Genomic DNA, 24,624 nt, shown 5'->3' with positions numbered 1-24,624 from the left:
TCATCATAAACCAAAAGCAAAAGATAACTATTGGTCTGACATAACATTGATATTCTCCATACAAACACATATCTCAACAACGTTGCCTCAGCCTGGAACTCCAAAATCAATACAAAAGCCGACCACAAGATTAGCCAGGAACTGGCCAAGTTTTCAAAACATGGCCTAATCACAGAAAAGAAGGCAGATAATGGCTTAGTAGAATTTTCAGAGAGATTTTTATGGACAAGCTAGTAGGAAGCAGTGAACTGGGTAAGTGGGTATACCTTAGGTCAGGTCCAATTCACTGATCATTTGCTCCATTGACTGACTATCTGCAAGACTGCAACTGCAAGGCAATTTCTGATTACCCTCAACAAGTCCTTGAACCATCAGATTGATATTGTAAATCCACTTTATACGAGCAACAATGTTGGACTTGGAAAAACCACTATGGATGCAGGCATTCCACTGATGACACTCTTTGAGATCTTTACTGATCAAATTGCTCTTCCTAAGTCGGCATTTCGAAATTGCCGTCCAGTAGCACGTATGAGCTAATGCTAAATTAAAAACGGTATTTCAGCTACATTCTTAATTCTACACCAATCAAGGCCAAAGTTATAGAAAAGTGCATAGAAGAACTGTTAAATTGAAAACACAATGGTTGTAGAAATATACAGCCAGAGATATATGTTCTTCATATCTGACATAAACCAAAGCTACCATCACTCATCAGAAAGAAGACTATTTAAAGGGCAGCCTCAAAGGATTGAGGGGAACTGATGGGATGTTCAATAAACCATGTGTTGTGTAACTTAGGAAGATGAAGGTAAAGCATGCCACTTGTTGACAAGAAGCATGGCATGATCACGTGAAGTTGCTGAAAGCTGTTGGAGAATTACATTCTTGATATGAGCTGCTGCTCTTTCCCCAGATCGGATAGCAAGTTCCAAGTACACTACAGCTTTTAACATATCTCCTTCCTGACCATATATTACCATCAAAACCTTCATCAGTCATATGTGCTCCCACAGAACATAACAAATAAATATTTAATATAAAAGTACGATTTTTTCATGTATATTTATCTTGTCGCATGCATTGCTCCATTCTCTAGTTAAATTACAAAGAACAGTATTAAACATGATACATACAGAAAAAAGAGCGAGTCCATGCTCAAACTGAGCTTTACTGTGACCACGATCAGCTGCCCTCTTCATCCACTTTCTTGCTAAGCGATGACTGTGCACTAAACCTTCCCCAAATGAGAAGCAGAGTGCTGTATTGTACATGGCACGCACATAACCACCTTCTGCAGCTTTCAAATACCATTTAGCCTGTATGAAGAAAAGAAAACTTATCAACAAAAGTTCTGAATAAGGAAACACTTTGAACACTTTGAGCTCATACGGAAAAGCTGTCTTTATAGCAGGAAATTAAAATGCAACTGCATTTTTTAATAAATAAGCCAATACTTATAAGTCTATATGAAGAAAGGAGTTATGGATATAATTTATCACTAAGCCCCCAAACTTTAGGGCTAGTTGGATGCCAAACTTCTAAACTGATCCCTCAACCATGCTCCTTTGTCAAATAACCCCATCTGTTAGTGAGTCCTACAAATGTGACAGACACTAACACATGCATTGTGTAGACTACACCTGATTTGCAGGTGCCTTTCAAATTACTGTATTGAGGAAATTATGTCTTTCCCCAGGTCAACTGGGTCTTGTAAACCCTTCAACTGACCTTCCCAAACTCCATCCGTGGCTTCTAAGCCAAACCACAAGACAAATTCTCATAGATCCTTTAAAATCCCCAAACCTGATGACACCTCACTCATTTCGAAACATCCGTACAATAATTGCAGCCACCAATACATGCATAGTTCAGGGTGTTAATTAATGAAATTAGAAGTTCAAGGTTTAGGGGGCTAATGATATTTCTCTAAATTTCAGACGTATATTAGAGTAAAATGGTTAGGATATAATGGCATACCGCCTCTTGTATGTCATGATCTACCCCACGTCCTTGATGCAGACAAAGCGCAAGTTGGAATTGAGCACGGACATGGCCCTCGACAGAAGCAATATATAACCATTTTAGAGCCTCCTTCGGATTTGGAGGTTCAACTGCACAGATAATCAGTTGATGAGCCAAAAAAATACTTTAAAAATGAAGAATGAGGTAGAGCATTCTCAATGCAACCAAACCAACTTCCTTATGAAAGCAAATACAACTCTGCCTTTCACCAAATAGCCACTTCTACAGAAGCATATGAAGATAAATCCATATGAAACATGCTCCTATATGCAAATGCATAAATTCTAATGCACAATAATCAAATTTCTACCAATTTCCTGTCTAACATCAATAATAAGGTAAAAATAAATAAATAAATAAATAATTAATTAATTAAATAATACCATGCAAATAGGAAATTCCCAAATTGCACTGGCCAGTCGGGTCTCCTAGGGCTGCAGCTTTCTGATACAAAGCGATGGCCTTGTCCTTGTGCCCCATCTCCCAGTATATAAGCCCCGCATCCACCATAGCCAGAGTGGACCCACAACCCGCACCCTTCAGGAACGAGTCCAGAGCCTTGTTCAAATTGGGCCGGACCCCACCCCGCCCGTGCTTGAACCGCTTTCCCCACCTCAGAAACAGCATGGCCTCTCTCAGCGGCCGAAGCGCCTCGCACCACGACTTGCACACCAACGACGCCGCTTTGAGGTTCGGCAGGCTGAACGACGCCGCGATCTTCGTCAGCACGTCGTACGGGAGCGCCGAGAAATCATGGCCGTCCGTTGAAGATGATGATGGTGATCTTGTTGTTGCTCTTCCCGTGGAGATACGACTGCTGTGTTCTGACGAGTAGACTTTGTCCTGCTTTCTCGCCTTGATGATGTTCCGTAACGGAAAGGCCGTGAAGCGATAGCCGTCCGATCGGCCGGGCCACGTTGCCTGCTTCATTTCCGTTTATCGGGATTTGCAGCGTCGTCGTCGCACACCGACAGAGTCGATAGATTTTGTGCTCATTTGCTTAAATATGGGCCATCCGGGTCGGGCCTGTTTATTGGGCCGATGACTACCTGGGCTTTCATACGCCATCTGCGTACCTAGGTGCTTTCATTTTGTAGACTTTTCACCTCTCGGTAAAAATTGTAGTTCAAATTCAATTGTATCGTATCGAATAAGAAGAAATTGCACCATTGGTCCATTTATTTTTTACTTAGTTCTATATTGGTCTATGATTTTTTTTTTCTTATTGATCTATTAGCTTTGTAACTTATTTCATTGTGGTCCAAACTGTCAAATTAGCACAAACGGCCTTCTAATTTAGTTATGTGAGGCACTGTTGTGGACTAATATGAAGAGTTAATTATACTTACACCCCCTGAGGTTTATCGTCTTTTCACATATACCCTCTGGGGTTTCAATAATTACACATACATCCTTTGAAGTTTCAAAACTATTGCATATAATCCCCTACAAGAAAAAAAAATAAATAAATAAAAAAGAAAATATTTGTATTGAGGTTAGACCTTACACCTTGAGTAATCTTATTAGGTAATTTCACCCCTTAGCATGCTTTTTTGTATAATTTTTCATCATTTTTCATCTCATATAGGGGGTTATATGCAACCGTTTTGAAACCTCAGGGGGTGTATGTGTAATTATTGAAACCCCAGGAGGTGTATGTGAAAAAACGATAAACCTCAAGGGGTGTAAGTGTAATTAACTCCCAATATGAAACTAAGTGAAAAAATTAGTGTATTAATATAAAACTAAGTGAAAAATTAGTGGACAACAACAATACCCCATGTGCGCAGCACATAACTAAAATATATGATCGTTTGTGTTAATTTGACAGTTTGAACTACAATAAAAAATGTCACAAAGTTAGTAAACCAATAAACAAAAAAAAAAAAAAATCATGGATCAATGTGAATAAAATATAAATGGAGAATGATGCAATTTCTCTATCCAATAAATAACTATGTCAACATCAATTTCCAAAGTGTTGGATACATGAATGAAACTGTAACTCCACCAGTCCTACCATCTCTTATATAGTTATATACTTATATCCAACCCAAGCCCTGCTTAAGCAAATAAGCCACATAATCAACACTTTTCAATACTTTCTTTTTTAATAAATGTATGTCAATCCATTTTGATCTAAAAGCATGATTGCTTATTACAATATTAATTGTACATTTAAAATTACATTAATTTTAAGGATTTGTTTGAGATTGGTGACGATATCTAGAGTTGGTATGATCTTAGATTTATTTTTTCCAAGACAATTCTTTTATTTCCAATATAAGTTGAACGGAAGTTCCTTTGTAACCATTATATTCTATGAGCCAATAAATATTTTGTGAAACATGTATGTATGACTCAAATTCTTAGTATGACCTCAGATTTGTTTGTATTAGCATGGGGTCAGTAAAAGTTGCCGGTGGAGGGTTTACCATTGCAGACTATTAATGCGCATTTTGTTTGGTGGCTCCCAAGTCTCTAAAAGTCTCAAGCGTATCCCCCACAAGGAAGTGGTTTCTAGTTTTTTTGAGCATCAGTGAAGTACGTACTAATTAATCCTACTGTCACCTGCCGACTGATGATCAATATATGGCCCCCCACATGCCACCCAATCACCGATCGAGCTTTGCATGCCATTTTAATCAGATCGACTTCAGTTTAAGCTCCATATATCATAAAACAAAAGTTGTCAGTTTCGAGGAAAAAGATTGCTTCCTTACAGATCATCCAAGTTGCCCCACAAAAAGAGTGAGCTAGCTTTCAGTTCAATATTGTTTATAGACACCAGGGTTTATAGCTAAAAAAATATGAAAAATATATATGCCATTTGAAAAATAGATATTTACAATAAGTGCATACATTTATTAATTTAAGGTAAGATGAAACTGTTGAGAATCGATTAACCTAGCTAATTTTGAAGGATAATTGTAGAATTAACCTAATTTTTCAGCTTGTGTTACTATATTTACATTTCAAAATAACAACTTCTTAAAGTAGTATTTAGCAGTTAAATGCGTTCTACCCAATCCATTTGATGATCCCTTGGCTTATTCTAGCATGATCGATGACCAATTAAATATTCTTCTTCCCTTGTCGTTTTTCAATAATAGAAGTAGACAAAGTATATAAAAGCTGATCTTAGTGTATATAATTTTGTAAGGATTAATTAATTGGCATACAATTTTGATCTCCTTCACACCAGGTTGATCTCCCCCATGTGGTCTCCAATAATGGGGTTTAACAAAATACTCATATATAATTGATAAGAAGAAATCTAATCCAAAATTACATGAACCCCGGCATGCTTTGCCAGACGTGTTGCAACTCTATTTGTATCAGGGACTGCTCTGCTTTGTTTAATGCACACAAGTAACCCTGCATATTAGGTAAACCACTTACCACCCATTCATTGTCATTTATATTTTTTAAACATAACATATGCTTTGCCATGAATCATGATCATGCATGCACATTTGCCGCTTCTAAACAAATGTGATTCTCACCTTTTTTCCATATAAACATTCCATATTGGCATATTCTATTGCAAAATGATGATTCGACTTAAATTATGTTAGATTAAGTGGGTTTCGCAATTATTGGTCACCCACAAAACTTGAGCTTAAGAAAGTGCAAAACAAGGACCATTCAAAGTCACATAGGATTCTAATCCTCCCTCTTCCACATGTGGTTTGTCCTCTACCAAATGAGCCATCCATGACAAGAGCACTAGTAGTAGGATCGATGACCACTATGATAAGAGTCCAAGGTGGGTGGGGGGTCATGGCGTGTGGAACACTCACAGAGGTCATGCTGCATATATCGACCAAACTCATATTAAAAGTCCAGAGAGCGAAAAGGTATGCACCTTAAGGGGGTTGAGTGGGGCTTCCTTCTTCAAGGTTTTAGACTTTTAGTCAGAGTCAGCCAAGGAATAGAGGATTAACAGAGCAACACAGAAACAGAGGAACCTTATCTTATGCCCCCATTGAAAAGGATGTGTTACCCTCTCTACTTGAGTTTGACAACTACTTTTGGATGCTTACCTACATTTTGACTTGGATTTTTCATGCCCCCCCACCACGCATGACCATGAACAGTCTTCAAAAAATCAAGAGATCACAGTTGAGAGAATTAACAAGGGACAAATTAATGAACATATATGTTTTACCCAGCATGCAATATAGGGTAAGAAACAAATGTATATATATATATATGTATATGCATAAGTTGATCAATATTAACCAAACTAGAGTGACAATTTTATTTATTTATAATATTATAAGCTATACATGAATCTCCTAGCATTAAGCTACCTTCCCAATACAATGATCCTAAAGATGATGAGAGACTAAAAGTGAAAAGCAAATTAAGAAAACAACAAGAAAAGCTAAAAGAGGAGAAAAGAGAGAGAAATCAATGGAGGCGAAAGTGCATGCACTGAGGCACCGAGTCAATTAGCCCTTTCAACATGGCGTATAAACACAGTTTCTAAGTCCGGAGGACTGAAGAACTCCCTAACGCCGCCATAATTGCATTTCGAAGCAGGCTTCCTTTTTCTCGGGGCAGCCGGGCACGTCAACCTCGTCGGAATTCTGGCTTCTTCGCCGGTCGGAGTAGTGCTGGAACACTCTTCTTCCACCACGTCATCAACAGGGTTCGTGTATATGGGCTTTAACGGACCCCGTAATGGGATTCCGGCGAGAACCCATTTTTTAGCCTCGGAATCCAAGCCTACGTCGACCGCCGCCTGAGGCTTCCCAGAAAAGCCCATTTGTTTTTTTGTGTTTCTGGACCGAAGAAGCAAAGTCTCTGAGATAATATAGCAGAGAATAAAGGATACGGAATAAATAAAGATGGGGTTTTTTTGCTTTGTTTTTTGGTTATGCGTAAAGGGACGATGAGAGAAGTGAGAAGAGAATAAAAGGAAACCAGAGGGAAAGACAGGATAAAGGTAAAGGGAAATTAAAAAGATGAAAAGGGATTTAAATTGGTTTGGTTTGTGTTTCAGTGAAAGGAATTAAAGGAAGTTAAGACTTAAGAGAGAGAGAGAGAGAGAGAGAGAGAGAGAGGTGGTGGTGACTGGTGAGGAGTGAGGTGAGAGGTGAGAGGTGAGAGGACACAGAAAAGAGTAAGATACGCTTTAAATGTGAAAGGAAGAGTGAGTAATGTTGGATGGTTCTGTTTATACCAATCACTCAATCAGAGTCACAGAGAGAGAGAAGAGAACCCGAGGAAACTCGTGACATAAGCAAGCAAAGTAAAATTAAATAAATACATAAACGGATGTGAGAGGGTGCCCGTGGAAATCGCTGACCGCGGACGGGCAGCAGTGACGCGGTGTCACACTCACATCAAAGACTGTGGGGTCCACGTGGTGGGACCCAATTGTATTTGTCTGCGGGAGCAGCGGTGGTCCGCCGGGCAGGAGATAGCTGCTCTATCCAGCACTGACCAGGGAAGGGGGTATTGACTTTGATTTTGGCGCCAAAATTTGGGGTCTGGGGATCACCAACAGTCCTCAAATATTCCCCTTTTTTATAGACCTTCACTTTTTGAGTTTTTTCATTTCCATTTTTACCGTGGTTCTCTCGAGTCGATTCTCACTCTTTCTTTTTTGTTTATTTTTAGGGGAGCAAATTAGACTATTTTTATTGGAAATTTGAAAGCACTAGTATTATTATTAAACCAAATCAAGTGTTGACTTATATATCTTAAATAAGGTGAAATCAGATTGTAAAACATCAATGATATAAAACTATTTCATGGATAATGCAATTTGTTATAAAGGTACAGGCAAGATGCCAACATAACAAAAAATGTTCTGTGAAATTTTCGCATTTAGAGAGAAATCTTCATTGTTGTATTAAAACAATTTTTGGTGGCAACTGTGGTATGTAATATATGATTATTTGAAAATAAGATTTGATAACCTTTTACAAAAATGTTTGCATAAGTGAGATTAGTAGTGAGCCAAATAGTAGTTTCATATGAATGTTCACAAAGCTCTACAAAATGTTTGTATTTAAACTCAATTCTACTCAACAGTTCATCAGATGCCAAAACGAGATCAGCATATTCAGTGAATCTATATTCATGATGACGACATGATCATGCATCTTCATTAATACATCAATTATAGATAAGTATGTCATTATGATATTGAGCCACTTATTGATGAAATAATAAGTGAGGCTGATTAAATCAAATATATTGATAAGATACGATTATAATCATTAGATGCATCAACTTTAATGACAAAAAAATAAATAAATAAAGGGAAAGAAATGGTAGGAGAAAAAAAACAGCACTTTCAAATCCAAAATCTACTTTTCCATGTTTCATATTTGTTGCTTTTATACAGACTTCATTGAAGTCACATAATTCATCGTGGGCCAGATCAAGATCTATATAAGTAGATGTAGATGTCAGAGTTCCTATTCTACAATGCTTTCAACAGGCGTGAACAACTGGACGGACACCTTTATATCTTGTTACAAACACAAAACAGTACTCCATGGAAAAGAGAAAAGTTATATTTCTTAAAGTGATAGTGCAACTGTGCATGGAAATCTAGCTGGTAGGAGTACCTCAAAAAATAAAGAACCAAAATGCACTTTCCCAAATTCCCAATGGTTTGGAGATAAATCGTATATTGCTTGACAATTAAGCAAGGAAAAAAAGAAGAAGCAAATGGACCCGAATGAACGGTAATTTACATTAGATGATCCATAGCAGAGATATAAATAGATTAGAGACATCGAATACGTAAAGAAGGGAAAGTAATTTTGGAGAGAAGGAAGTTTACAGCACAGTTTTGCAAGGTATACATGGAACAGCTAGCATACGTACGCTAGCTGGATGTTTACATCCTTGAATAGCCTCTGTGATCTTCATATTGCTCCATGAACTCATCATTGAACTTCTTGAAACTATCCATGATGGCAGGCATGTCTTCCTCAGCTGGTAAGATGGTTGTCCTCAAGTGGAAGACCCTTCATGGAAAAATAACCAATTACAAATTGTTGATGTGGTGCAGCTAGTAGAAACAGAATTTAGGCAGTGTAATTTATTACAGTAGACTCAGTAATGTGCATCTTCATCCGAAAAGGAAAAAAAAAAAGAGTAATATGCATCATACTCTAGAACTGAACATCGCTAAGAGTTATTACCCTTCTTTCTGTCCAAACCCTGAACCAGGGACGGTGGAAATGCCAGTGGCTTCCAAAAGCTTGAGACAGTAGAAAACATCAGGAACTTTCCCAGCCCTCTTAGCAGCCTCTATCGCTCTTGGTGGCAGGCGTATTTGAGGGAATGAATACATGGCACCTAAAACCAAATTTCTTAACTGTTATTTAATAAACAGTCATCAAACATTGAGGAAAACTTCAACTAAGTTGCAAGAACCTGTAATATCTAAAGCAACTTTTTACCTTCTGTGAAATTACAAACTACATTTCTGCAGCTGTTAAATCCATCGGTCATTAGCCTTGCTCTTCTCCTCAGAGATTCAAGGATCCCTTTGCTGCAAAGTTAATAATTCAAAAATCACCATTATTTACTTCTTCATGAAGACATCTCTTGCAGTCTTGCTACCATTCATCAGTAATATTCCAAATTCACATTGTGAATTTATAATTGTCAACTTCTCATTCACATGAAAGACCTGTAATTATCATTTTGGCTCTTTAGATTTGAGTTGTGGGGCTAAAATAGTTTTTAATTACAATCAATAATACCTTTTGGAAGGTTTTAATATGCATCAAATACTTTACAAGAAAATGATGGGTAAAATCTGAGTGATAGCTTAGCACCAATCCAAAGTAGTGGCCATGGTTAACCATGGAAAAGCAGAACGGTTTCTACAGTTCATTTTTCAATGTAATTAAAAGGAGCCAAAGCATTCACTTTTAGGGCATACCTTTCCCTAACAAACTGCTCATATGAAATATCTCCTGGCTTGGGAGGGTTGACCATCAGCCCCATCTGTAAATAGAAAGAGCAATTTTTTAATTGAGATAAACAGTTTTGGACAGAGAGATGGGTGTTAACCCACATACAATAACACAACATGACATATTTAATGCTCACTCACAAATATTTGTGCAGGAACATTTGGACTGAGTGATATTGATGCAACCTTATATATCTCATCAACTGTCTGCAACATGATATCATGAACGAAAACATAAAAATGAGCATTGGTAGTTTGAGTACTGAATTGAAAAGCAATAGTGATTCTTGAGTTCATTTCATTCTACAAAAGTCGGAAGATGGTCTTACTAACTAATTCAAAAGGAAAGAATCAAACAAGAACACTACTTTATCATGGCAAGAAAAAAATAACCTGAAAGTAGGAGGCTTATAGTTGATCAAATCTTAACCTTGTTATATATCCCTAACTTTCACAAACTTTATACCATTCTTGTATTTCCACTGAAGTCAATCCTAGATGGTTCTGAAAAAACCTCCTCTACATATCCTATTTTACCTAAAAGTAACTAGTAACTTAGTAAAGAAGAACATAACTTCATTAATGCTGACATTGGTTGAAAACTCAAGAAGTATATGATGCCAGTTGACAACATATGGCACAGACCTTTGGAGGAATATTTGTCATCTCAAAGTATCCACCCCGCTGTCCACATTCACCCCAATATCCTTTGGACACAGTATGGAAAGAAACAAGCTGGAGTTCCTTGCTCATGGGTGGGCCCATACCCATCAACACCTACAAGTATTATCAGAATCGAAGAATTACTTATTAATTTAAGCTGAAACTACAGGAAAAGACTCATACAGTTAATTCTAATAGCTCAAGAATAGTTACCTTTTTAGCACTGATAAAGGGGCGCTCATCCTGGTATATATTCTGCTGATAAACTTCATCCCCAAGCAAGACTAGGTTTTCTTGAAAACAGAAGTTCAATATTTCTCTTAAATTAGCTTCACTAAGACACTGACCGGTAGGGTTGCCAGGATTTATAATCACCATTGCTCTCACCTGATTGTATTGCATTATATCTTTAGTTGGTAGTATAAAGCATGACAGAAAGCCACCACAGTTATTGAAAAGCAGCTATCAGAAGAAATTGACATTTAATGCTATAAAGAGGAAGTAGATATAAATGGTCTGGAGTTAAAGAGGAGAACACTGGGGAGGAAATTGTTCCTAGGGCATGCTAAAACAACTCTATACTTCATGAAATCCGCATATTGAAAATTAATCAGCCAACATATTAAATGGTCTGCTAAATGTCAATTCAGATTGTGTGCCGCTCCTACTCATCCATTCATGTATTTACTCTTAGTTTTGAGATTCCCCACATTCTTCCATAAACAAGCTAGAGAAAGCATACTAACAGTAATCCCTTTAGAGCGAGCCTGTGCAACTGACTGGCGAAGATCATGAATATCGAGACCCCAATTCGCTGTTTCTTCTAGGTAATACGGAACAAGAGAACCACCAAACAGAGATATCGCAGCAGAATAAAGCGGGTATTGTGGTACTGGAACCAGAACCTGGCAGTACCAAAAATTAAGAATATATGTGGAGATAGCATTGAGATCATAAGAAAAAATAAGGTAACCAAGAAGAGAAAATAACGTAAATGATAATGGAATATTAATATAAAGTAATCTGTTTTCTATCAAAGAGGACAGTCATTTTTCCGTTGTCATTCATTACCCCATCCCCTTCACCACGGATGATGGTGTTCAAGATCTGCATTACACCTTTGCTGGCACCATCAGTGAGAAATATGAGTTCTGGGTCACTGTAAATGGGGCAAAAAAAAGGATAAATAAGTACTTTAAAGTTACAACTTCAGAACCAAGTTAAGAACTTTAATGCCTCCAAAAAAGGAAAAGCAAAAAGATATTGCTATCTAGCAACCATCACCTTGGATACCCATCGCGTTTTTCAATGAACTCTGCCACTTCCTTCCTAATTCCCGGAATACCTCGGGAATCACTGTAAGCACCTGGATAAACAACGAGAAGGAAATTTGTTCAATTTTCAGTTCATAAACGGAGCTCTTAATTTTTGGCAACCCTATAGAACAACTTCTCAGCTATGCTTTTCATATTGCAGATAATGGGGATCAAGCAATCCCATGCTTATAAAAATAGATAAACCTAAGATAAACATGTCAGCAATATCAAGTTAGAAGATAGGAAGTCACTATTGGAGATAAAACATTCAGGAAAAGCTAAGGCAGGTAACATGGATACCTAGACCACCGGAAGCAATTGAAAGATAATGTTTAGCTCTTGAAATTGCATCAGCAGGGAAGAGCAGTCCTACATTAGGATCATCTAATAGGAATGGAGCTTGGCATAAAGCAACCACCTGTAACAGAACATTTACTTGGTCAAAACAATTTTTATAGACAATTTAAGTTGGCAACTCAAACAATTCAATCTGAAAAGAAGTGAGTATTAACTTAACAACGAAAAAAACTATATGATAATATGATGGACCTGGCGAGGGAAAGTTAGCGGCTTCTGTCCTAGAGCATGAGGATTCCCAACATTTGTGAAAATAATCTGCAGACAAGAAACTGAAATAATGAGACAGCAGGAAAAGTCTACAGCATAGTCGTCCAAGATTATTAATCCACCTAAGTCTGTTCTGCTGCCATAAATACATTAGACACATTATAATCAGTTGATTGCAGTTCAGAAGCAGTGCAGGTCAATTTTCCAAGGGTGCAAGCAAAGAGAAACCACATTTCCTAACAAAAGCAAACAGAACTGGTATCTATACCTTCTTTCCTTCCTTCTGAAGCTCAGAAGCTCGAAGATACAACTCGCCTCTAACAGCATATTGAACCTTCTTCACGTTCTCATTCAGTGACTCATAGTCCAATGCCTTAAGTGGCATGATGGTAAGTTTTACCTCAATATAATAGAAATTATATGCACTCACTTCCTAACCTGAAGATTTTAGAGGAAGTCATAAGAATGACAACAATTAAAGACAAGAAGAGTAAAAAAAAAAAAAAAATCTAGAAGTATATAGTGTGGAGATGGCAATTTGAATATTTAACCATTCAACAATTAGCTTAAATCCCATAACTCATTAATTATTTAACCAAAAAAATTTTAGCTTATAGTTTATTCTTAGTGTCACTGTGTATCAATGAGTTGAATATGACAGGGGTCATTTAGCCAAAAGATAAATTATAGATAAATAATTAAACTAATTCACTGAAGAGTCAGTCTGATTATAATAAGAAATCCAACACAACGCGAAATCACACCTGCATTTGTAAAACTCACTCAACATTTATCTTTTAAAATAAAGCAAAGAGAGCAAGCGCAATCACAAACATCAAATCCCAAGTCTAAACAATTATATAACAGAAGATTAAGCCCAGAAAACTTGACAAAAAGATGTTTTCTATTCAGAATTACCAAAACAACGACATCCCAGGTGGGCAAACAAATGAGAATGGGCAAAGAGCCAAAGAGTTAATTTACAGAGGAGCCAGTGAGGCAACGATCATAGATCTTTATAACAAATCAAGCTCATACCCACAAAAAAAGAAAAAAGAAAAAAGCCCATAAACTCTATCGAGAAGCTCAACACACAGATGTCAACAAAGACGCCAAAAAAAAAAAAAAAAAGCTCATAAAAGAAAAACGACATATAAACTCACATAAGCTATGAAATACAATAGCTACCTGTGAGCTTCTGTCGGTCTCTCTGAGAAAAGGGCTGGCGGCGAAGTCCTTGGTAGTCAAGGAAAAGCCAGGTGTGCTCTGTTCTGCTAAGGGAGGGAGACGCACGCACAAGTTGGGAAATGGGAATGTGCTAGTTGGGGTGTGGGTGACGTATAAATATGAAGCGCTATTGTATGTTCGGGAAGAGAGACGATCACATTATGTGGCACTACACGAACGCAATGGCAGCAGCAGAGCCACTGAAAAATTATAAATGGATTATTGGACTTTTTCTCATATTGACAAGGGATAAAGCTCGTGCAGGAAATGTGGTGCAGCTTTAAACTTTGAGTTCTTGGTAGATAATGAGGCTTTCGGGGTCATCTCCATTTGATACATTGTGCATTGGTCACTCTCACTATATCGGACTTGTAGGATGTAGTGGTTGTTAAGTGGCTGATATTTATTCCTTCAATTCTCTCTTTCATCCATTTTTCTTTTTTCAATAAGGCAGCCAGAAACGACATAGTAGTTTTAGACCGACATGTCGTGCTTGCCTAATTATTCTCGAGCCTTACGAGCCTTGTAAGTACATAACACGTAACTAACGAGCACGAAACATGTTAAACTAATATGACACGAGAATGAATACGAAATAGGTTTGAATTAGACACAACTTATTTAATATTAATTACTTCATTTAAGAAAAAACTTTACAACAAAAAAAATTACATTTTTTAGAATGAAAATGTTAGTAATTAATTATAAGAAAAACTAATTAGTAATATAATTTAAAAATATAAAAATCAAGAATGAGCATGAATATAAATTTGTGAAATGCCAAAATCGCCTCCCAAATAATAATATAAGTTTTTAACTGAAAAAGGGTTTATGTTAACTCGTTTAAAACACGGCACGAGCATAAATCAACAGGATTATAAACTGTGTAAAGTCTAGATGTTAACGACCTGACCCACGAGTATGGCACTATTATTAAATGGGTCAGCATAAGTACAAAACAAAACACGAATAGACCCAAGCAAAATGGATTCAGCCCGTTTGACCAATCTAGGCCCAGGCCCAGGACCACTGTAAGAACAACTGAATTACTGTACAAACAGAGGTCTGAAAAGTGAAACCCCCACCGAGGGTTTAAGAAGCTGGGGGTCCTTTCACTCCTTTGCTCTTTCTTTGTCCGACGGTTTCACGATGACGGAGAGTGTGAGGCTTCGTGTGGCATTCAAGGAGCGGCACATTCTGAGCAAGTCGCAGAGGACGGAGGGGCTCAGGCGAAGCTGGGTTCTCCTAAAACCTCACCACCACACCATCTCAGACCTCGCCGACTACCTCCTTCACGTTTTCGACCTCCACGGTTCTTGCCCCGATGGCCTCCTCATTTTCGTAAGCCTTTCCCACCTCAATACCATCCGATTTTCCAAATAAATAAATAAAAATTACATTTTCCGTAAGCCTTTCCCATTTAACGCAATTGCAATGTTCTCGTAGATGGACGGCTTCGTGTTACCACCTTTTGAGTCCACCTGCATTTTCAAGGATAAAGATATTATCAGGTCAGTTTTCATTTTATTCATTAAAATTTGTATTTTTTTATTTGGTTTTATTTATTTATTTTTCTTTAAATAGTGTGAAAAGGAAACGGGGCACATTGTGTGAAATTGCCATGGTTGAAGATGGAACGAACTCCATTGAGCTAGAAGAAATTGTGGAGAGGCAACCTGTGAATGCAGGTATAAAGCTTCTGGCTAATGAGGAATTCGAAGTGGAGACCGGAGGCTACGAAAGCGATTCGGAGGAGGATGAACCTGACCAATTGGAAGATGCATTGCCTGTTAAAAATGCGCCCGATTCTGATATAAACAGGCACTCCAAGAAACGGAAGTCTTCTAACATACTTCATAGCTCAAAGTATGTAATTTCCTCGATTTCTCTAATTATTTGCAACTTCATGCGCTTAGATCACCTATTGTTTAGCATATAGAAGCTCCACGTGTTTTGAGTTGATTTACACATTGCTTTCATCTAAAGACTATAACTGTTAGCTCTATTTTTAATTGTTAAATTGCGCTTAAAATAAAATGGTTAATTGTTAAATTCATGGTTAATTCTTTCCTCACAATATATAATAATATGTGTTTTTCAATTCTTGCTCTGCCGTTTATGAGATTATATGAATTTTATTATTTATATTTTTCAGGAGGAAGAGAACTAAATCAGCTACAACTGAAGAATGTTCAGGTTTTCCAGAAGACGTTCAGGATGATATCCAAGAAGAGAAGAAGAAGAAGAGTTCAGGAAAGAATCATTTCAAGAAAGACAAGTCATTTACCGAAGAGGGTGAACTGGATAATTCAAGCACCTCAGAAACTAATAAAAGAACCAATGGCATAAGTAAATCTACTCCCAATGGAAAGAGGTAACTTGTGGCCTTGTTGTGTATATGATAATAAAATGCAAAATTTCTTCATATGTCATACTTTAGTCTTGGGTTGGGTGAAACATGTAATCATGCTTTGAGGGGTAATATGATTGTTTGGAATTTTATGTTGCCAAATTTCTGTAAACATCTCTTACTTGCCATTTGCTCATTTTTTCCCTAATTTTTGTTTTATAGGTCCAGTCAGCTTCAAGAGAAAGAAATAAAGAGTGTGGTTTCATCTGATACGCCTGGAGGTAGTAAAAAGGTACTGGTTAACATCATTATCTGTATTGTATGTGTTGTTTGCATCTCACTGTCTGTAATAAGTGGTTCAAATATATATATATATATATATATATTGCATAGAGTTGTAAGTATCAGAGTATTCTTACTTTATAATCATTTCCATACGTGAAGTAAAACTTGGCCAAAGACATATGATTGACACAGATTTCATTTTGTAATGTGGTTGCATTTCCTGATTCATATGGAGATTCTGGTGGTGTTAAATGAATCTTTGTAAACCATATTTTTAATACCAATTATAAGTTTATGTTTATATTTTTGAAATCCTTTAATCTTTTTTGTGTCAGTTGTCTAGTAGAAGTGCTCGGCGTAAGAAGGCCAAAAGGAAATGGTTGAGGGAAAAAATGAAAGCTGAAAAGGAAGAGGTAATGTGGTGTTTATAATGATAAGAGTTCAATATTCTCTTTTACACACTTGCTCCCACTTGTGCCTCTGTGTGTACGCACACTCAAAAATCAAAATAGTGCAGATCTTTCACAAAAATTTCAGGTCCCATTCTGAATATTATGTGTGTTTGTACAAATTTGAGGTTTGGTATCATAAGTTAGTGCTCTGAAGTACATTTATGTCTTTTCAAGAGGGAGTGCTTGTTCCTCAAGCGATAATCTTGTCTGTAGTCTTCCATTTTGCAGCTACATCAGAGCCAATCACTCAAAATGGATAATCAGCAATCATCTGGCAAAGATAATCAGAGATGTCCTGAAGAACATCAACAACCAAACACAAACAGTGATGTAGAGGATGACATTGTTCCTGTAGAAATTAGGCCAGGACACATTCGCTTTGAACCCCTCGGAAAAGGTGTGTATGGGTAAAATATATAGTTCAATTACTTGTTATGGGTTCATATGCTAGATTAAGGGAAACTTGTTGCTCCAATTATCTGATGTATGTACTTTTTCCAGTGGATGCAGATCAGGATATCCAGCATAATCAAATTCCAGTGGTATGTTTCAGTTTCTTAAAACCATCATAGACTTTGCTTCTTTCTGTAGGGCTACAGGAACTACATAAATCATTTTTTCTCAGAAGTAATATAATATATGGTTTGGAGGCTTGGATGAGTCTGTTAATTGACTTACATTAGGAGACACCAACTGATGCTTAATTTCTTCTGACTTTTATGTTTTACATTCATGACTTAATCTATCAGGGTTTAAGATTTCTTTATGCTACACTCTGTTTTGATCCCAGAATTAATTGATGCCAAACTTATCATCATAAGTCCTGTTTTAGGAAACTTTTCAGTGGAATGGAATAACCTGCAAGAAGAAGGGTCAAAAATGGGGTAAAGAGTCATCACATTCTAAAAAGAGTGACCAAAAAGATCTGAACCAAGAGTCATCTGAAATACGAGGCATTGAAAAAGATGTTCTTAGAAATGGTCCCATAGACTTCAATAAGCTTGAGCTCTGTACCACTTTACCCAAGGTTTGTCGCTTCCATTCTTTTCATTTCTTTGCATCAATATTCTGTTTTCCTCATCATGAAAAATATTATAAAAATAAGAGTTGTGGACAGTGGGATTCTGACTAGCACACCTTTTTCGTGCTGGATCCTTTCTTAAATGTCTTTTGAGCAGTAAATATTCTGGACCACTTTTGGAGTGAATGTATTCATAATTCATGTAAGGCCAGATTATACCATTAAATGCTTTTCGTATCCAATCACATTTAGCCTTTATGTTTTGTTTATGTTAGTATTAAGGAATTTAAATATTAATTTGCTTTTACTGTGTTGCAGGAAGGTGATGAAATTGCATATCGTTTGATTGAATTATCATCGTGCTGGACCCCTGAACTTTCCTCCTTCCGAGTATGACTCTTCTCTTAAATTTCTGTTAACTCTTTGTGAATATAAAGTTTACCATAAAAGATATTCTTGTTCCTGTAGGTTGGAAAAGTGTCACAGTACGACCCTCAATCAAATAAGATTGTGCTGATACAGGTTCCAGAATATCCCATTGTTTTGGAGGAGACAGATGAGGAACCTGATGTACAACTAGATACATCCCTTTATGGGGAAGATGGCTCTCTAGAGGTACTTGAGCTATCATCTTTTTATGTGGTGTGTGTGTGTGTGTGTGGCTTTCTAGAGGTACTAAACTCCACCACTGTTATATGAAATATTAATCCCATGGATTATCCAATGACTGAAAAAACTTTCAAGTTTCTGTGCAAGGCTCGTGGTTATTGTATAGCCTAGTTATATTGATGGCCCACTCTTGGCATCCAGCAACCCATTATTTAGTTATATATGACCATTTTTTTATCTGTCAAGCAGATGCCGTGAACTTCTGCTTCTTATCTTTGATAGCTAGCATCTGACAGGTATTTATCCTTTGCAGATATATTATTCATCACTTATTGATGTCCGCATTGTCACGCATGGCAACCTGAACACAGCCAAAGCAGTCACTGGAGATCAAAATGCTGCATCAGGTTTCAGGCTCAACAATGACAAGGAAACTCATGCTGCCACACAAGGTACTAATTAGATTTCCATGCTAGGAGTACTATTATTGGGGTACGAAGCATTTGAATATGCTTTTGTTTACATCTATTGCTCATTCTTGTTTATATTTGTAGAAAATGGAAAAGCAAGCACATGGGATGAAATCAGCCAGGTATTGAGTGCGAAGAAGGCAGAGCTGTCTCAGGAGGATGGTTGGAGTAAAAACGAGGGTTCAGTGAGGAGCTCGTGGTCCTATAGGGGCTTGAGAGGTAGCGCATTGGGTCCAACAATTGCTCGTTTAAGAGCACAAAGTGAGCTATCCTGATAGCATTGGGTAAGCGTCTGCTGTGGTTCCTCGATTAGATCAAATGGAATCCCAAATTTTGTAAACTTTTGACAAAAGTAAAAGAATACGACTTTGGGTGTATCCGTGTATGTAATGCGATGTCGTTGGTGAGATTCAAAGCTATTTTACTGTATAGTGGGTGGTCAATTTTCATTGGCGTATTGAATTGTCCAATGTTAAGTAAGAGCAGCCTTTTGGGTGGTCAACTTTTATGTTTATCAAACTTCCATATCTCACTCCCTTTCCAAACTCAAAAGCTGAGATCTGGTATTTGAGGTCGATAAAATATGAGTTTGCCTTTCATTTCAATCTAAATGGCAGCACCTTCGGTGCTGGACAGGGGAACAAAAATGTACTTTATTCACTTATTTTCAATTGGTACCATTTATCTGCTCTGAAAACAAAAATTTACTAATTATTCCTATTGACGTAAAGCAGATTTGTTCTCTATACATATTTTCTGTACCACCCCCATACATCGCACAAGCAGATGAGAAACACCACTGCCCGGGATGTCGACTTGCCTTCCAAAATCTGCAACTGATCCCATCCCATCTTTCCATTAGCTTGAAAGACCATGAACCCAACTCCTTTATGAAGCTTGATAATTCCAATGCCTGTCTTAACAATGCCGTCCTATGTATTCTGTATTAATATACAGCTGAGATGGATCAGGAACTGCTCTGGCTCCTCACCTTCTCTTACTATCTGCAGATACCACTATATCATTTTAGAATGTATATTCACAATCACATCAAATCAAAACAAACAATTGATCACAAAGATGGTTTCAGGAAACTTGATTAGCAGCAGGCACCAAATAATAGAACGAGAGACCAACTAAATAACTAATGAGTTACTGTTCACCAGTGTAACTATACTAGAGTTGAGCATAACTGTATTAGAAGTTCGCCATACTTTCTGATAAAAGCTACATGTAACTATAGCATGATTTTGAAAACTAGAAACATTTTCCAATGCTTTTGCATCAATAAGTTCCGGTTCCAATGTATTCCCAATGTTAGGTAATGGGGGTACTCATCCATATATTAGGTTGATAGCAATCATTTACTTTTTCCCTTCAACACAAATCAGCATTCCTGGAATGAAAAATACTTAAATCACAGTGACTTGCTTGATGGGAATAGCCGAATAGGTACTGGGTGTTCTTGCTAATCTGCTTTATTTACACTTACTTCCCCACGTGCATCACATCCACGCACACCACTAAAAATGGGGGAGAAAAAATAAAAAAGGTAGATACAACCAACAAGTATATTAAATTTCTCTACAGGCAAGTCAGCAAATTACTGGTTGACATATTAGGGTGTGAATAACTAAAATCATTAGAAGAAACTTTGTGATGTACTGAACCGTGGTCAATTGGGGGCCCTGGTGCAATTGGATTGGAGAAACAATTATTTAAAAAAAAGGAAAAAGAAAATCTAATTAAGAGAATTAAATATCAGTTAATCATTTTCTTGGTAGAGATTTCTTCTGTGATATTTTAGCTGCTTTATTTGCCATGTTATAATGTTATAATGTTATAAAACAATTAGTTTAATTCACTGATGTGCATTAACAATAATAATGATTAGATATTATAGAAGTAACTAAGTAATGATAAAAAACAGAGAAAAAACAAAGAAAAAATTGTAAATTACCTGTACAGGGGTATTCATAGGCAAACCCATACGATCAAGGAAGTTGTGTCCTATGGTCTCCCAGTGAAGATGATTATCCTCACATGTTCCACTCTGCCCTTTCTCATGCAAAACTTCACGTCCCAACCAGACAAATAAGATACCAGGATTATTTGCGCCTACACTCGCATCAGGAGCTAGCAAAAGATATGCTGATCTAGAATGACGTTTGCGAAACTGATGCATCTCCACTTTATTCAAAGAAGGCCACTGGTACAAAACTGGGTTGATCACTTCTGTAGCTCGCCTGATCATTTCACATTGTAATTCATTTCTAGGGTTAATAATGTCCGCATCTAGCATTAGCTCTTCTCTGTTGCTCTCATTTTCAGATTGGCTGCAATCAGTGTCCATCACATCATCACCTAAGTCGGGTAAGGAGAAAGACTGTGATCGTTCCAAATTCCTCGGAACTTGAGGTAATTCATCAACTGAGGCTAGCAACATTCGAGGTGGAGGATTACTCCCCCTGCGCTCTGCAATAGAGGGGGAAATCCCTTTACATGGCAAGCATGTATTTGCCACTTCCAAGGTACGATTAGAAGAAAATGCCTCTGCAGGTGGAGAGGGAGATCCTTTAAAAAGTAAACTTGAGTTATCAGCCAAAGAAGTATTCTTAATAGAAAATGGATCCATGGAATCCAAGCCAGAAGGTGAAGGCTGTTGAGAAGACAGGTATGAAAAGTCCGACCAATTAGAAGATGATGGTGAAAAGTTAAATGAACTAGAGTAATCAGAGGTTGAAGGTGAGAGTGTTGGGGATTTGGCGCCGAACTTAAGACTGCTGTCAGGAAAACAAGAAAAAGAATCCGGTGAACTACAATGAGTTGTTACCAATGGATCGGCAAGAGGAAGAGAATGTTCGACTTCTCTAAAAGTATCCCTAATCCTACATGGGCTGCTATCTGGAAAACATTCAAAGGAATCTGGTGAACCACGAAAATGGCTTGATCCTGACAATGGTGATGAAGGCTCATTCAGGGCAGCAGAGTCTTCTGCTTCTTTATGAGTTTCCACAACCATATCCGATTCATCATTGGATGGGGTAGTGCTACAGTTCAGCTCAGAAGATATGACCAATTCTTTCATAATTCCACTACCAAACTTTTGCCGTAATCTGCCCCATCCATTTTCTCTGGCAGGAAGGCAAGTTTCTGATTCAGCACTTGATACTGAAAAAGGTGGAACAACCCCACCTGCAAGTGCCTTACAGAAAATCTCGAAATCCAAATCATATTCAGCAACCTTCCCCTCACCTACCCGAACACACGTTGATGCAGCCACCTTATCACCTCCAGAAGAAAAAGTTTCTTCCGTTTTGACATCCGCTTTGCTGCAATCTTCTGCTAAGAGCCCACTGGAAAGAGAATCCCAAAATTTCAATGGTTCTTCGCCTTCACTGATGTCCACAATTGGACCCTTTGCCCTCTCATACTGGATGACCTGAAAGGCAGCTGCCCTTGCATTATCTGACATCATTGTGTTGCAATCCTTTCCACTCCAGACATATATAGCAGATGGAACATGCACAATGAATGCTCCACGAGAATCCAGCCCTTGTGCACCTGGATGGTTTAACATCTTTGGCACCAGATGAAGAGGATCATATGATGAATGTGGGGCCATCCGATACATCCTTAACATGGAATTTGGGCTTGCAGGCACAGCATGTACCCGCTTCTGGCACTGCAGAAGTTGGCAAGCAAAACCCATATTCGGGTTAGTCACCCCTCGTGCTGCCTTCACATACTGAAATGCATCTTCAAAGCTCTGGCCCTCCCTCCACATGAGATATGCAATGACCAGAGAGGTTGACCGAGACACTCCCTGACAACAATGCACAAGAACGCGCCCTTTTTGCTTTCGAACATCTTCAAAATAATCAAATACATCGTAGAGTATACTCGTGATGTCCTCTGATGGGCTATCTTTCAACCAAAGTGTCTTGTACACAAGATCATTCTTGAAATACTCAGGAGAAACAAACCCAACACAGTTCAGCACATGGGTGATCCCGTTCTGCCTCAAAATGTCGCGGTTCTTAGCCACAGCATCACTTCCCAAGTATACATGATCAGCAATTCTCGAGCATTCTTTATCAAAAAAAGCCAGCTTATCCTTCTTAAACTCAAATTCTCTTCCAGGTTGTTCTGGATTCAAATTCTGAAGGGGTTTAAATGACCCTCTTGGGGTTTGGGGTTGGGGCCATATGCCAAGATCATCAGAGCCCGCCCGTGGCCACTCCTTAACGGTATTCTTGGCTATTGAAAGGGGCTGAAGTGGAGGCAAGCAAGCCCTCACTTTACTATTCAGCTGCGGCCTCGGATAAGGATTGGGTTTAGAAGGTGAGCGGTCGGTCCAAGATACCGACCGCAAATACGTTTTCCGGGTAGTACCGGCAAGCCGGCTCTTCTCTTCTTCGCCTAACATCTCAAATATCTTTGAAAAAATAAATTCTAAAAACTAGTTGATACCCATTGAAGGATTCTTCCTGGAAAGGACATAGCAACCACCAAGTCCAGGTTTTGGCATAAATAGCTGATATTGAAATTTCAACCTCTCTGTCTCTCTCTACCCTTTTTCTCACCTAAAACCCTTGACCCTTTCTCTCTCTCTCTCTCTCTCTCTCTCTCTCTCACTAGAAGTTATAGCTTTCAGTCTACATAGTTGATTAAGAAGGAAATTCAAACACGAAAATGACCGAGCAAAACTACAGACTAGCTAGAGTGGGGCACTAGATTCTACCAATAGAGACAAGAAGAAAACGAAAGGCAAATTTAATGGCGCTTAGTTAAAAATACAGTCGATATTTTTGAAGAGAGACTTACTCGAACAATCTCTCTCCACGCAGAAGAGTCGCTTGGTGTGTTTGACAGACTTTGAAACCCTACGGAGAAAGATTAAAGATAGGAAGATAGTGAGCTTTGTGAGAACGAGTTGGACTGAGTCGCTCGGTTGGGGTTGTTAACTTGCTGGCGGGTCAAACTACCACGTCATCATTTACCATGGTCTAATAAGCATGATCATGCATGCCAAGTCTTGTGATGTCATTAATATGTACAGTTCAGACAGAGATTTAGGGGAATAAATTAATATTATTAATATTTATAGCCGAGTGAGACGCTACGCTGCGTGAAGTAACACAACACTACTGTGCTGCTTGCTGTGGAGGCATCGAATATTGGAATATGAATCATATGATGACCCACTCTCATAGACTCGTAGTTGTTGGTCTACTATTGGACTTAGATTCATCTTCTTTTTTATTCAAACTTAAATTCATCTTCATGGGAGGCATGGATATTGCGTAACATGTGCTTTTAAATTTTTAATTTACGAACAAGTAAAAGATTGAATCTTGCAAATATGCAGAGGGTCAAGTTCTTCACACTACAATAGTGATGTATTATATATTTTACTAATTCCTTTTATTTATAACATATTAGTCTAACTATCTCATGTAACAAATTATTACACAAAGCACGTCTTACATGAAGTTGATATAAAGTTTATTCTTCGTCCCATATTGGAAATGAACAAATGAGAGGGGGTCTCACTTCCTCGATGTAATTAAGAGCAATAATGCTTTTTTTTGGTCAACAAGAGCAATAATGCTAATTGTCTCAATATTTTTTTTCAATATTTATATATCACTTTATGTGTCATTATTTTACTGGACAGTCTAA

At 37.8% G+C, this 24,624-nt stretch overlaps 4 protein-coding genes and 1 pseudogene across 6 annotated transcripts; 1 reads left to right on the top strand and 4 right to left on the bottom strand.

Moving 5' to 3' along the window:
- Positions 1–19: 19 nt before the first annotated feature.
- On the bottom strand, positions 20–3,141 carry LOC147294881 (F-box family protein). Its single transcript, XM_086233125.1, has 4 exons — positions 2,409–3,141; positions 1,981–2,114; positions 1,137–1,319; positions 20–965 (listed from the first exon to the last, which is right to left on the bottom strand). The coding sequence occupies exons 1-4, from the start codon at positions 2,953–2,955 to the stop codon at positions 798–800; spliced, it is 1,032 nt and encodes a 343-aa protein (XP_086089251.1). The 5' UTR covers positions 2,956–3,141; the 3' UTR covers positions 20–797.
- A 3,124-nt stretch (positions 3,142–6,265) lies between these two features.
- Positions 6,266–7,303, bottom strand: LOC147294880 (cyclin-dependent protein kinase inhibitor SMR6 pseudogene; annotated as a pseudogene).
- Positions 7,304–8,719: 1,416 nt separating this feature from the next.
- Positions 8,720–13,969, bottom strand: AOAT2 (alanine-2-oxoglutarate aminotransferase 2). Its single transcript, XM_086230741.1, has 14 exons — positions 13,714–13,969; positions 12,794–12,963; positions 12,508–12,573; positions 12,259–12,376; positions 11,927–12,008; positions 11,714–11,801; positions 11,389–11,547; positions 10,856–11,029; positions 10,625–10,756; positions 10,121–10,186; positions 9,947–10,011; positions 9,459–9,550; positions 9,198–9,354; positions 8,720–9,020 (listed from the first exon to the last, which is right to left on the bottom strand). The coding sequence occupies exons 2-14, from the start codon at positions 12,908–12,910 to the stop codon at positions 8,891–8,893; spliced, it is 1,446 nt and encodes a 481-aa protein (XP_086086867.1). The 5' UTR covers positions 12,911–12,963; positions 13,714–13,969; the 3' UTR covers positions 8,720–8,890.
- Positions 13,970–14,848: 879 nt separating this feature from the next.
- On the top strand, positions 14,849–19,448 carry LOC147294878 (sphere organelles protein-like protein). 3 transcript variants are annotated; one of them, XM_086232311.1, is made up of 13 exons: positions 14,849–15,093; positions 15,199–15,263; positions 15,337–15,618; positions 15,908–16,126; positions 16,325–16,394; positions 16,723–16,800; positions 17,053–17,236; positions 17,341–17,381; positions 17,684–17,866; positions 18,179–18,250; positions 18,329–18,475; positions 18,783–18,921; positions 19,024–19,448. In XM_086232311.1, exons 1-13 carry the CDS (start codon positions 14,902–14,904, stop codon positions 19,212–19,214), a joined length of 1,863 nt encoding a protein of 620 aa, XP_086088437.1. In that variant the 5' UTR covers positions 14,849–14,901; the 3' UTR covers positions 19,215–19,448. The 3 variants fall into 3 exon arrangements, with proteins under 3 accessions (XP_086088437.1, XP_086088436.1, XP_086088438.1); XM_086232310.1 differs by having other exon boundaries at positions 17,672–17,866; positions 19,024–19,445; XM_086232312.1 differs by having other exon boundaries at positions 17,068–17,236; positions 17,672–17,866; positions 19,024–19,444.
- A 141-nt stretch (positions 19,449–19,589) lies between these two features.
- LOC147294877 (protein-tyrosine-phosphatase MKP1-like) lies at positions 19,590–23,769 on the bottom strand. Its single transcript, XM_086232309.1, has 2 exons — positions 20,900–23,769; positions 19,590–19,943 (listed from the first exon to the last, which is right to left on the bottom strand). Exons 1-2 carry the CDS (start codon positions 23,366–23,368, stop codon positions 19,872–19,874), a joined length of 2,541 nt encoding a protein of 846 aa, XP_086088435.1. The 5' UTR covers positions 23,369–23,769; the 3' UTR covers positions 19,590–19,871.
- Positions 23,770–24,624: the final 855 nt, after the last annotated feature.

This window comes from Dryas octopetala, chromosome 2 (genome assembly GCF_963921425.1).
Source record: "Dryas octopetala chromosome 2, drDryOcto1.1, whole genome shotgun sequence".
Lineage (NCBI taxonomy): Eukaryota > Viridiplantae > Streptophyta > Magnoliopsida > Rosales > Rosaceae > Dryas > Dryas octopetala.
The sequence above is the reverse complement of the archived record's forward strand: the minus strand, read 5'-3'. Positions and strand labels throughout refer to the sequence as shown.

What these genes read in the sequence shown, in the direction of transcription:
- LOC147294881 (XM_086233125.1), bottom strand. Translation starts at nt 2,955, where the DNA reads ATGAAGCAGGCAACGTGGCCCGGCCGATCGGACGGCTATCGCTTCACG. An exon ending in GGGAATTTCCTATTTGCATG is followed by an intron (nt 2,115 to 2,408) that starts GTATTATTTAAT and finishes TTATCTGTGCAG; the next exon opens with TTGAACCTCCAAATCCGAAG. An exon ending in ATCATGACATACAAGAGGCG is followed by an intron (nt 1,320 to 1,980) that starts GTATGCCATTAT and finishes TTCTTCATACAG; the next exon opens with GCTAAATGGTATTTGAAAGC.
- LOC147294878 (XM_086232310.1), top strand. Translation starts at nt 14,902, where the DNA reads ATGACGGAGAGTGTGAGGCTTCGTGTGGCATTCAAGGAGCGGCACATT. An exon ending in AACATACTTCATAGCTCAAA is followed by an intron (nt 15,619 to 15,907) that starts GTATGTAATTTC and finishes TATATTTTTCAG; the next exon opens with GAGGAAGAGAACTAAATCAG. An exon ending in AACTCATGCTGCCACACAAG is followed by an intron (nt 18,922 to 19,023) that starts GTACTAATTAGA and finishes TTATATTTGTAG; the next exon opens with AAAATGGAAAAGCAAGCACA.
- AOAT2 (XM_086230741.1), bottom strand. Translation starts at nt 12,910, where the DNA reads ATGCCACTTAAGGCATTGGACTATGAGTCACTGAATGAGAACGTGAAG. An exon ending in TCCGTGGTGAAGGGGATGGG is followed by an intron (nt 11,548 to 11,713) that starts GTAATGAATGAC and finishes TGGTACTGCCAG; the next exon opens with GTTCTGGTTCCAGTACCACA. An exon ending in AGTTTGTAATTTCACAGAAG is followed by an intron (nt 9,355 to 9,458) that starts GTAAAAAGTTGC and finishes ATTTGGTTTTAG; the next exon opens with GTGCCATGTATTCATTCCCT.
- LOC147294877 (XM_086232309.1), bottom strand. Translation starts at nt 23,368, where the DNA reads ATGTTAGGCGAAGAAGAGAAGAGCCGGCTTGCCGGTACTACCCGGAAA. An exon ending in CTATGAATACCCCTGTACAG is followed by an intron (nt 19,944 to 20,899) that starts GTAATTTACAAT and finishes TGGTATCTGCAG; the next exon opens with ATAGTAAGAGAAGGTGAGGA.